The sequence below is a fragment of the Trichomycterus rosablanca genome, chromosome 13 (genome assembly GCF_030014385.1).
Source record: "Trichomycterus rosablanca isolate fTriRos1 chromosome 13, fTriRos1.hap1, whole genome shotgun sequence".
NCBI lineage: Eukaryota > Metazoa > Chordata > Actinopteri > Siluriformes > Trichomycteridae > Trichomycterus > Trichomycterus rosablanca.
The window spans coordinates 10,080,831-10,094,070 of NC_086000.1; the positions used below are offsets into that span (position 1 = coordinate 10,080,831).

Consider the following 13,240-nt stretch of genomic DNA (forward strand, 5'->3'; position numbering starts at 1 on the left):
AGGTTTTTTAGTTTTTTTTTTTTTTTTTTTGGTAGGGGGTGCTTGGGGGGTCTAGGTCCGGGTCTGGGGGTACCTCCCTGAAATGAGTTTTTGCAACTTGGGATGTCTGTACTTAGAAGTGAAAGTAAATTGGATTGTCTGCTAGGCTATAGGCAGCTTTTTGTGATCCATGTCTGGTTTTACTAGCTCCCCATTTTTCCCATTTAGGAGCGAGTTTTCCTTCAAAACTGCAGAAAGGGAAAATTCGCAAGCATTAAGTGATGTGGCAGGACTTCACTGTGCAGTCTAAGTAACTTTTACTAGACACTATAAAGAGAATACACATCAGATACTCTAAAGGGATAAAAACAATCATTTTAAGACTTTGAGAGATTTTGGAATCATCATGCCTTTCCATAAGCACACTGTGGAGCCTCAGCGTCTGTGCAGATTAAACCAGGAACGATGTGCTCCAGGACGATCTGGTTTGGGATCAGATCGCTGTGATGGATTAAATGTACATGTATGGAGCTCTCTGACTGATGTAAACAGTAGAACTTTGTATAATATCCTGCAGCAGCTGTCGGATCTGTCCTCTCATGCCTGCAGCATCTTCCTGGAGATCCAGACCGAAGCTGCTTCAGTAGTTCACAGAAGTGCAGCACTGCAGCTCAGATTGGATTCTCTACAGGATAGAATCAGACAACTCGATCATAAAAACATACCAGTCCGTAAGTACTTTGTTTAGCACTTCAGTCTGAACTTTATAACTCTTTATAACTCCTTTTTGCTGGGATTGTGCAACAAGTAGAATAGGATTGACTCATCCAATCCAGGTGTGGAAAAATGCTTGGTAAAACTAATGTTTTGATTAAAGGATGGTTGGAGAGAATAAATGATGGAAGATGTATGGATAGATGATCAAGTAGATTGCTGAACAGATGATCTATTTACATTTTCAGCATTTAGCAGATGCTTTTATCCAAAGCGACTTACAGTACTGTGACAGTATACTGTCTAAGCAATTGAGGGTTAAGGGCCTTGCTCAAGGGCCCAACAGTTGCAACCTGGCAGAGGTGAGGCTTGAAACGGCAACCCTCTGATTACTACTCCAGTACCTTAACCACTAGGCTACAGCTGCCCCTAAAGATTTCGTGATCCACGAAAGATAAAATGATTGCCAAAGAGTTAAATGGGATGAATGGGTAGGTCAGTGCATGGATGGATGATGGATTGATTGATTGCTTGATGGATGGATGGATAGACCATGAAGGGATTCCTACATTAATGGATAGATTGGTGAATTGTTATACATAAGGTATAGATGAATTGATAGATTGATAGCTGATGGATGGAAGGATGTATAATAAATGGTTTAACTGGAGAGATTAAATTCTGGGAACACAGGAATATACACAAATGATTGTGTAGTCTGACAAAGGTGGCTTTACTGGTTCTTTTATATGATAACAAACAGATGAATGACAAATGGAGCAACTCTTATTACATTTATATTTTCTGCATTTAGCAGACGCTTTTATCCAAAGCGACTTACAGCACTGTGACAGTATACTGTCTAAGCAATTGAGAGTTAAGAGTCTTGCTCAAGGGCCCAACAGTTGCAACCTGGCAGAGGTGAGGCTTGAACCGGCAACCCTCTGATTACTACTCCAATACCTTAACCACTAGGCTACAGCTGCCCCTAAAGATTTCGTGATCCACGAAAGATAAAATGATTGCCAAAGAGATAACTGGGATAAATTGGTAGGTCAGTGCATGGATGGGTGATGGATTGATTGCTTGATAGATGGCTAAAAAAGGATTCATGGATGGATGGATGGATGGACGGACCATAAAGGGATTTCTGCATTAATGGATAGAGTGGTAGATCGATATACACAAGAAATAAATGAATTGACAGTTTGTTAGGCTGGCTGGATGGATGGATAGATAATACATGGTTTAACTGGAGAGATTAAATTCTGGGAACCCAGGAGGACAGACTTGTGTAGTTTGTCTAAGGTGGCTTTACTGGCACATTTATATGATAACAAATTGATAAATGACAAATGCAACACTTATTAGAAGTTATTAGAAATACAGTAGACCCTTGACGAATGTAATTGGTTCCAAAGGGCTGTTCTTAAGTCAAAATGTTCGTTAGTTAAATCTTTTTTCCCATAAGAAATCATGTAAATAGAATTAATCCATGCCAGACCTCCCAAACCCCCCCCCCCCCCCTTACCTAACCTTTCTTTTTTGTTATAAATACAAGTATTGTCCTTTAAATCTTAAATAATAGAATAGACATTACTGTAATAAACAATAATAAACAACAATACACAGTAGTACTGTACATAAAACACACACATTTCAGTACAGTACGTGTGCTGTATCATACACCATAATAAATTTCCTTCTTTTTATATAAAATGTATCTACCAGAAACAACAAAAACTCTCATATTTCTCTATTATTTCCTTTCTTATTTCAATAACGTTGTATTTTGTAGGTGTAATTGCACGAAAGAAAGAATACTTTACTGAGCCGAATTCCTTCTTCTCTCTCACTCACTGTCCCCTCTGTCTGATACACAGTGACAGCTACTGGCAGGAGTAATTATACAACAACAAATAGTGATTTTTTTATTTTCTCACCACTACGCTTCCTCTGCACATTATTTGGGGACATTTTAATACTGAATTTTACAAAATATAAAGAAAACACCGTCCGCTGTCCGAATGTTCGCTCACTGTATATATACTGTATATATAGAGAGAGACGGTTGGAGTCAACTTGTTCGTGACGTCACGTGTTTCGCGAATTTCTGTTCGTAATCCGAAATTGAAATTGAAAAAGATCGTTAGTAACCTGAAATGTTTATATGGTAAACTGTACGTAACTTAAGGGTCTACTGTATTAAAAAAAGAAATACATATTACGGTGGCAGGGTGGCACGGTGGCACGGTGGCTCGGTGGGTAGCACTGTCGTCTCACAACTAGAAGGTCCTGGGTTCGATCCCCAGGCGGGGCGGTCCGGGTCCTATCTGTGTGGAGTTTGCATGTTCTTCCCGTGTCTGAGTGGGTTTCCTCCGGGAGCTCGGGTTTCCTCCCACAGTCTAAAAACATGCAGTCAGGTTAATTGGAGACACTGAATTGCCCTTTAAGATAATGTGTGTGTGTATATATGTGTCTGCCCTGCAATGGACTGGCACCCCATCCAGGGTGTTCCTGTGTGACTTGCGCCCATTGAAAAGCTGGGATAGGCTCCAGCACCCCCTTGCGACCCTGTTTGGATAAGCGGTTAAGAAAGTAAGTGAGTGAAATATATATTAACACTATTGTAATTACTTTTTTTTTTTTTTATAATTAATAAACATGAAGTACAGGTGTATAGTCTATACTAGAGATGCATGAGTACCGATACTGGTATCGGATATTTGCCCGATACCGCGCTCATTAACTTGTGCTCGTACTCGCAAACGAGGCTCCGATACTAAACATCCGATACCGTGTGCCTAGTGCACGTTGCTGCGTTATGCCTAGTTCACACTACACGATTTTTGCCCTGATTTTCGCTCGGCGCTCGGCGACCGGATCGAGTTTTCTAGCACGTCAGATATCTGATCTGAGATGTGCGACTGGGAATGAGTGACATGTCGAACAGCCAGTGAGAACGCAGGATACGGTGTGAGGGGAAACGCAGGAGAGGAGTGTAAACAGGTGGGACAGGGGGATAATATAGTTTATATCAGAATACACCGGCACACACACACACACATGTTTTACAGTATTTCTGACCTGATCGTTTTCTACAAAACATAACAACAAAACACCAACATTGCAAAAATATTTATTAACCTCCAACTCACTACAGAACAATCCATGCTATTCGTGTTGCCAAATCCACTCAGATTCATTTATTTTTCCTCCTTGATTTCATCACGTCAGCGCACAAACACTTTGATCACTCGCTACTTGTTGACGTGCATTTTTGGACGTGGTATCATTAAACTTCTCGTCACTTCTCACGTGTGTTTTTGTTTAAAAAAAAAAACGCTATTCTAAATAGGTATTGGTATCGGTATCGGCAAGTACAAAAATGCATGTACTTGTACTTGTACTCGGTTGGGAAAAAATGGTATTGATGCATCCCTAGTCTATACCATGGCTCACTGTCTGATTACAACATAACAGTGCCTTTAAGCATTTTTAAAGAAGGATGTGAGATCATTTCTTATGCAGTGTTTAATTTTCACATTATCCTTTGCTTTACACTGGCTTATCTTGGCTGCTTTCCTTCTCTCATTTAAACAAAACAAAAGGTTAAATGGAGCTGGGTGAGAGTTCGTGGGTGTCACTGATGAAAATGTGTGTGTGTGTGTGTGTATGTTTATATGTGTGATAATAATAAGTTAAAACATTTAAAAGCACTGACGTAAATACATTTGTTGTCCAGAAGAAACATGACTAGACCGTGCTTGTATAGTGTCAATGAGCATGGCACAAAGATGAGTATTTTTTTATGTTTTGGTGCTGATTTTGTAACCAGACAACATAGAAGGACCATTAGCGTTTTCTGTTTTTTAAAATTGACATCAAAACTGCAAATTGGCCAACACTTTCAATTCTTAATTTTACATTTGTTCCTATTATAAAATGTATTTTCTTTATTGCCAGATCTTTATCTGACTTTGCAGTGCATTGTATATTTGCACTCTGTGTCACAGTCCATCACTGCTCCTTGCTCCTCTCAGTGCTCCATAAGAAAACAATGGTGGTTTTCATTGCTGCTGCCTGCAGTGCTTATTTCAGAGTAAGGTGAGCGCAGGGCAGGAAACAGACGATAAGTGAACACAACTGCACTTCTCAACATGAGTAAAACCTGGCAAAAAGACCAACGCTTTGTTGTATGCATTGGATTGGATGGTGGTAATCAAATGCATGGTGCTATTTCTGTTACACTAAGTTAAACTGTGATCATGAGCTAATGTGTTTGAATAAAAAAAACTGGAGCCAACTAAGAAAGAAACTTGGTCAAAAAAAATAAAAAAATAAAAAACCCTTCATATTTCACACAACATATACATTAGTATATACTAGTTTAGCTATTTCTACTTTACTACTTTACTTCCTTGCAACTTTGGTTAATCATAATCATTTACGGCCGCTCAGGTGGCGCAGCAGTAAAAACACACGCTGGAACCAGAGCTGGGATCTTGAACACATCGTATCGAATTTCAGCTCTGCCTGTTGGCTAAGACTGAGCGGCCACATGAACAACAATTGGCCTGTTGTTCAGATGGGCGGGACTAAGCCGGATGGGGTCTCTCTCTCATGACTGGTGCAACTCTTATGACCTCTGCTGGCTGATTGATGGCGCCTGCACAGAGATGAGAAAAGAGTGCTCTCAGGGTGTGTCTCGCCATACACAACGCTGAGCTGCACTGCACTCGTCAAAGTGTAGGTGATAAGATGAATACGGCATGCTGGCCACGTGTTGGAGGGGGCGTGGGTTAGCTTCGTTCTCCTCAATCAGAGCAGGGATCGGCGTTGGTGGAGAGGAAGCATGACGCAATTGGGCAGTTGGACGCACTAAAAGGAAGAAAAAGGGGAGAAAATGCATAAAGAAAAATTTATATATAAAATCATAATCATTTATTATTTATACAGAGCTCAAAGGGAGGGCAGTAAGCACTGATTGTCGACAATCTATGACCAAAAGTATGTAGACTCCCCTTCTAATTACTGAGTTCAAGTGTTTCAACCACACCTATTGATAACATATGCCTATACTGTCAGTTGTATTAAATAAATTATATGCCTCCAGCCCCCAGCTTTCCCTTACTCCTTTTATTACAGCCAGATGCTCAGATAAATCCACCCACTTTCATTTTTTATTGATTTCTTCTCTGTACTCTTTTTTCATCCTTGCATTATCAATAACATATGTACAACCCCAAATCAGAGAAGTTGGGACAGCATGGAAAATGCATATAATAAAAAACACAGAGTTTCTTACATTTACTTTGACTTTGATTTGATTGCAGACAGGATGAACCTGAGATATTTCATGTTTTGTCTGCTCAACTTCATTCCATTTATTAATAAACATCATTCCTGCATTTTAGGCCTACAACAAAAGTTGGGACAGTAAAGCATTTACCACTTTGTAATGTTGCCATTCGTTTCCATCACACTTAAAAGACGTTTTGGCACAGAGGAGACCAAGTGATTTAGTGTTTCAGCTTTTATATTGTCCCATTCTTCCTACAAACACGTCTTAAGATGTGCAACAGTACGGGGTCGTCATTGTCACATTTTTAGTTTCAAAATTCTCCAATCTCTATTGGGGACAGGTCAGGACTGCAGGCAGGCCAGTCCAGTACCCGTACCCTCTTCTTCCGCAGCCATTCCTTTGTAATGTGTGCAGCATGTGGTTTTGCATTGTATTGAAAAATGCATGGACATCCGTGGAAAAGATGACGTTTTGAAGGCAGCATATGTTGCTCTAAGATCTCAATGTACTTTTCTGCATTAATGCTGCCATCACAGAAGTGTAAGTGACCTTTGCCAAGGGCGCTGACACAGCCCCATACCATGACAGACCCTGGCTTTTGAACGTGTTGCTGATAACAGTTTGGATGGTCCTTTTAGTCTTTGGTCCGGAGCACACGGCGTCCATTTTTTTTTCAAAAAAGACCTGGAATGCTGATTCATCTGACGCAACAAAACGGGTTTCCACTGTGTGATGGTCCATCCTAGATGCCTCAGAGCCCAGAGAAGTTGACGACGCATAATTTGAAGTTGACGTCAACTTAAGGCTTTTTTTTTTTTTGCACAGTAAAATTTTAAGTGCCATTTGTGCATCTAACTCTGTATTGTAGTGCTTGACAAAGGTTTGCCAAAGTAATCCCTCACCCATGTGGTTATATCAGCTGAGTGACGGTTCTTGATGCAGTGCTGTCTGACGGATCGAAGATCACAGGCGTTCAGCTTAAGCTTGCGCCCTTGGCCTTTACACACTGAAATTCCTCCTGATTCCTTGAATGGTTTAATGATATTATGCACTGTAGAGGGAGAAATATACCCTTCCAATCTTTCTTTGAGGTACATTGTTTCTAAACATTTCAATCATTTTCTCACACATTTGTTGACAAACTGGCGATCCTCTGACCATCTTTGCTCATCAATGACTGGTCTTTTTTGGATGCTGCTTTTGTACCAAACCATGATTACAATCACCTGTTGACATCACCTGTTTAGAATCACGTGATTATTTAGTTTTTTCACCTCATTACTAGCCTTAAATTGCCTACGTCCCAAGTTTTTTTGGAATGTGTTGCAGGCCTGAAATGCAGGAATGGAGGTATATTAATAAATGAAATGAAGTTAAGCAGACTAAACATGAAATATATCAGGTTCATCCTGTCTGCAATCAAATAAAAGTAAATGTAAGAAACACTGCATTTTTTTTATTTGCATTTTCCATACTGTCCCAACTTTTTCGGGGTTGTATATATAGTCAGTTGTATCAAATATATGATATGCATCACTCTTTGAGAAGAAATTTTTTGTGGAAGGCCCTTATTTGCTCCAGTTTGAATGTGCCCCTTTGGTGTAAAGAAACTTCAGTTACTTGCTCAAATGCCTGATCTCAGCATTAATTACACAATCCATTAAAAACTGGCAATCACATTTAGTGTCATAGCCCGACCCCACTGCCTCTGCACAAATTCACACCTACACATTCCAAACTCTTGGGTAGCCTTTCCAGAACATCGTTGGCTGTTAATACCACAAAGCATGAGTTTAGGTTTGTGCTGAGGTGACTTTTGGGTTTAGAATTTAATGTGAAACAAGCTCATTATCAGAAGTCCCTATACTTTTGGCTGTGTAGTGTAGTTATATGCGCCTGAAATAAATTCAATTATATAAAACACAAGTGGTTAAGTTTTTTTTTTTCCTCTTAACAGATACCTTACATAATGGTGTCTTTTAAATACCTGCAGTTGCAATCTGCAGTTGCTAGTAATGTGCGGACGCATCATCACAGCCCTGTGTGTTAAACCTTGTTGGGTGGCACAACATTTTCCTCACGACACATAGTTCATGACACCAAACGTTCTACTGATTCTTAAACTCAACACAAACAGACTGTACGCTCGAACCCCAGCTGTTTTTTCTTTCTCATTTTCCTCTCCTGCCTGCAGTGTGCTGTTTGTAGCTCATTCCTCAAGGATCTGCAGGGGGAGGACGTGAAAACCAGATGTGCCTCCAGCCCATCTGAAGGCTTTCCCTGACACTAGTTTTATTACAGCCAGATGCTCAGATCCATCCACCCACTTTTATTTTCTCTTGCTGTCTCCTCTGTACTCCTATTTTAGCCTTATTGATCACTTCTCTTTTAAGCTCTTTTAAATTTCACTTGGAATTATTCACATATTGCTCACAAGCAATTTGGGAAAACATTTTTAAGGGGGTAAAGCTTGGTGAAAATCAGAAGCTATCTGTGTAGAGTTCCTCCAAGGTCCACAATAAAAACATTACAAACCACACATATTTTGTCTTTTGCAACTGGGCCTCCTGGGAAGGGTGTTGTCTAAAGGTTTTTAGTGTTTTGAAAGAAAATGCATATTTATCACATTATATAACATTACTGTCATGGTTCAAATTGCGGAGAGGTGGGCTTGGAAGAGGGTCTGACCCTCCTAATTAATACTTAGACACCCAAGTTAGCTAAACTGTAACTTTAGGCAAAACTGTAACTTTGGGCAAAACTAGATGATGTTAGCATTTATCAATATATAGTGGACAGAATCTAATTCAGAAAGTGTTTTAAACTAAACAGATTTTATTTACATAAACATACAGTACCTTCTCTGGCTTGAACAACTGCAACTGTAATGAAGACGCAACAGGCAGACAGATGAGACAAGAAATAGTCTACATTTAGGGTGTCATATGCAGGCATAAATAGGTATACAGTGGGGAAAATAAGTATTTGATCCCCTGCTGATTTTGTTAGTTTACCCCCTTACAAAGACTTGAACAGTCTATAATTTTTATGCAAGGTTTATTTTAACAGAGAGAGACAGAATATCAACAAAAAATTCAGAAAAAAAACATTAAACAAAAGTTATGAATTAATTTGTATTTAATTAAGGGAAATAAGTATTTGATCCCCTACCAACCAGCAAGAATTCTGCACAAAAGGCACACAAACTGACACACCTGTAACATAATCAGTTTCTTCCATTCAAATCTCTCGACCACCATGGGCAAGACCAAAGAGCTATCAAAGGATGTCAGGGACAAGATTGTAGACCTGCACAAGGCTGGAATGGGCTACAAGACCATCAGCAAGAAGCTTGGTGAGAAAGAGACCACTGTTGGTGCGATCATTGGAAAATGGAAGAAATACAAGATCATAGTCAATCACCCTCACTCTGGAGCTCCATGCAAGATCTCACCTCGTGGGGTAAAAATGATTCTGAGAAAGGTGAGGTCAGCCCAGAATTACACGGGAGGAGCTTGTCAATGATCTCAAGGGAGCTGGGAGCACAGTCACCAAGAAAACCATTAGTAACACACTTCGCCATAATGGATTGAGATCCTGCAGTGCCCGCAAAGTCCCTTTGCTCAAGAAGGCTCATGTACAGGCCCGTCTGAAGTTTGCCAATGAACACCTGAATGATTCAGAGAAAGCTTGGGAGAATGTGATATGGTCAGATGAGACCAAAATTGAGCTCTTTGGCATCAACTCCACTCGCCGTGTTTGGAGGCAGAGAAATGCCTGGTGGGGATGGTGTTCTTGGGGTCATATCCAGCATTTCTCTGCTCCCAGCTCCCTTGAGATAATTGACAAGCTCCTCCCGTGTAATTCTGGGCTGACCTCACCTTTCTCAGAATCATTCTTACCCCACGAGGTGAGATCTTGCATGGAGCTCCAGAGTGAGGGCGATCGACTGTGATCTTGTATTTCTTCCATTTTCGAATGATCGCACCAACAGTGGTCTCTTTCTCACCAAGCTTCTTGCTGATGGTCTTGTAGCCCATTCCAGCCTTGTGCAGGTCTACAATCTTGTCCCTGACGTCCTTTGATAGCTCTTTGGTCTTGCCCATGGTGGTCGAGAGATTTGAATGGAAGAAACTGATTCTGTGACAGGAGTCTTTTATACAGGGACAGGACTAATTTGTGTGCCTTTTGTGCACATAACCGGTCTGTGGGGGTCAGATTCTTGCTGGTTGGTAGGGGATCAAATACTTATTTCCCTTAATTAAATTCAAATTAATGTATAACTTTTATTTAATGTTTTTTTTCTGGATTTTTTTGTTGATATTCTGTCTCTCGCTGTTAAAATAAACCTTGCATAAAAATTATAGACTGTTCAAGTCTTTGTAAGGGGGTAAACTTACAAAATCAGCAGGGGATCAAATACTTATTTTCCTCACTGTATATTGTTATTGTGTAATTTGCACTCTGATTACTGTGTATAAATACATACACTGTCAAGTAACATTATTATGACCACCAGCTATTATCCAGAGTAACCGCTGTGTGTAGCACGGGCGTCAGCTAGACAGGCTGAGAGTGACTCAGTAAGGTCCTGGTAGGTTGTCACAAGTATCTAAAGCCATGCTGACTGCAGTGCATCCCACAGCTGCTTGAGGGTGCGTGGGGAAGTATACATAGAGTGAACACGACGATCAGGGTGGTACCACAGATGCTCAGTTGGGTTCAAGTCTGGGAAATTAGGAAGTCTGGGGCCAGGGAAGTACTTGGAAGACTTGATCATGCTCTTCCAATCAACGTTGGACATTTCTAGCCGTGTAACATGCATTGTCTTGCTGGAAGATCCCATTCACCCCAAGGAAGATAATCAGCATGTATGGGTGTACGTGATCTGGGATGGATTCATACTAAAATGGGTTGAGAGTGCCTTCCAAATGGATGCATGAGCCCAGAGAATGCCACCATAATGCTGCCACAGCCATCAAGAGTAGGAGGTGGTTGTAATAATGTGACTCGTCAGTGTACAGTATAACACCCACACATATAAAGAAGCAGTGGTAGCTCAGCAGTTAGGGTTTTGGACCAGGGTCTGATTCACCTACCACTCCTAACTGGAGCAAGACTCTTAACCCTCATTTGTTTGGATTGTATTCAGTCACAACTATAAGCCAATTTAAACAGTGGCATCCACTAAATCCCAAAAATGTAAATAACACTAACATTTATTGGCTAGACTTTTTGTTATTGTTGGCTATTTCAAATGAAGAATCTATGTAGAAATATTATATAGGAGTTGGCTGGAATGCATCCAAAGCAGGAACACATCCAGGACAGGGAGTCACACCATCGCACTGTCTCTCAAACCCAGGCCAGGCTAGAGAAATCAGATGACCTTATTCATTATTTTTAAGACAAAAGCAGACAGGGGAGTTAGATGACCCACGTTTCTGCGTTGCACCCACTTCAGTTTACTCACTCATTCACTTACGGGGGTGCTGGAGCTTATCCTAGCTTTTTCAATGGGCACAAGGCACACAGTAACACCCTGGACGGGGGCGCCAGTCCATCGCAGGGCAGACACACATACACACACACATACACACACATACACACACCCATTAAATCCAATTATCCTGACTGCATGTTTTTTGACATATTTTATGGCCGCTCAGGTGGTGCAGGGGTAAAATACGCTAGCACACCAGAGCTGGGATTTTGAATACATTGTATCGAATCTCAGCTCTGCCATCTGTCTGGGCTGGGTGGCAACATGAACAGCGTTTGGCTGTTGTTCATATAAGGATAGGGAGCACGATAGGGACCTCATAACTGATGCAATTACGACTGGTGGCTGGTTGATGGCGTCTGCACAGAGTAGAGGAATAATGCTGATCAGGCTGTGGCTCTCTGTGCACAAGGTTGATGGTGCAGGTGAAAAAATGCAGTCAGCTACTGCTCATGTGTCGGAGGGGGCATGTGTCAGTTCGCTCTTCTCAATCAGCACCAGTAGAGAGAAAGCATTACATAATTTGGTAAAAATTGGACGCGCTAAACATCGTGAGAAAAAGGGAGAAAATGCATTTAAAAAATATATATTTTATGGAAAATCTTTAGTGATTTACATTTTACATTTACATTTTCAGCATTTAGCAGACGCTTTTATCCAAAGCGACTTACACAATGAGCAATTGAGGGTTAAGGGCCTTGCTCAAGGACCCAACAGTGGCAACTTGGTGGTGGTGGGGCTTGAACCGGCAACCTTCTGTTTACTAGTCCAGTACCTTAACCACTGTGATCACATGCTAGTGATCACATGCTTACAGTCACTCGCTAATCTGGAAATGCTTTGCATTCTGGACTTGATCCTGTAGTGACATCATGTTTCGACAGTTTATTTTTCACTTTACATTGCAGAATTTTGTTTACTTTTTTCTTACTTATTTACGTTTTGCCACATTTATGTATTTAGTGTTTGTGGTAGATCATGTGCAGATAATTTTAGATATTTGCTATGCCATCGTTTAGTCCAAGTTACAAAGTGAATAAAGCCGTTATTGCAAAAAGAGAGTAGAAACTGCAGCCAGTGAAATGATCAGAAGGTAAATGTTTAGAATTCTGTGGGCTTTTGTTTAGGTACTAGATGTTTCTTTTGTTTATAAAGTGGGCTGTTTTATTGTAGGTGGTTGACAGTTCAGTCTTATGGTTACATGGACTCTAGCTAAGAACAAAATGCTTCTTCTAGTGCTGGAGTGTTCATTTATTTCTAGGTAAACACCAGTCTTTGTTTTACAAGCTTCGTCTTGCTCCGCTGATTTAGCTTGCAGACCTGCCAACGTGTACGCATTTTGCGTAGCGGGCACGCATTTTTTGACCTCCTAGTACGCTTGTACGATTCCATGTTCTAAAGTACGCATATCGTCAGTTTCAGTCGAGTTGTCACCAGGTTGTCACTGAAGTTGATTCCGCCGCTGAGCCACAGAGATCTGCGCATAGGCGGAGTGCTTTCGGCCAATCAGAGCGCTTCATTTTCATCCAACCACACCGCCCCGCCTCGCCTAGCCTCACACTACTTAAAAAAGCCAAATCTGCAACCTTTAACAAGTTAACAAATGCAACTGTCTAAACATTATGCATGATAAATTTGAATGTTCTTTTGTTGTTTGTACATAGAAAACTGTTTTTATTTATTTATTTACAAAGAATGTCTTCAGTTTACTTTCATTTCTGACAAAATTCTCAGGTGGA

The 13,240-nt window shown here is 40.7% G+C and overlaps 1 protein-coding gene across 1 annotated transcript in view; it reads left to right on the plus strand.

The window, feature by feature from the left end:
- Positions 1-385: 385 nt before the first annotated feature.
- Positions 386-13,240, plus strand: part of nhsl1a (NHS-like 1a) — a 94,674-nt gene continuing 81,819 nt past the window's right edge. Inside the window, exon 1 of the mRNA XM_063007919.1 lies at positions 386-710. Coding sequence (XP_062863989.1) covers positions 386-710 — 325 coding nt within the window. The remainder of the gene's footprint in view (positions 711-13,240) is intronic.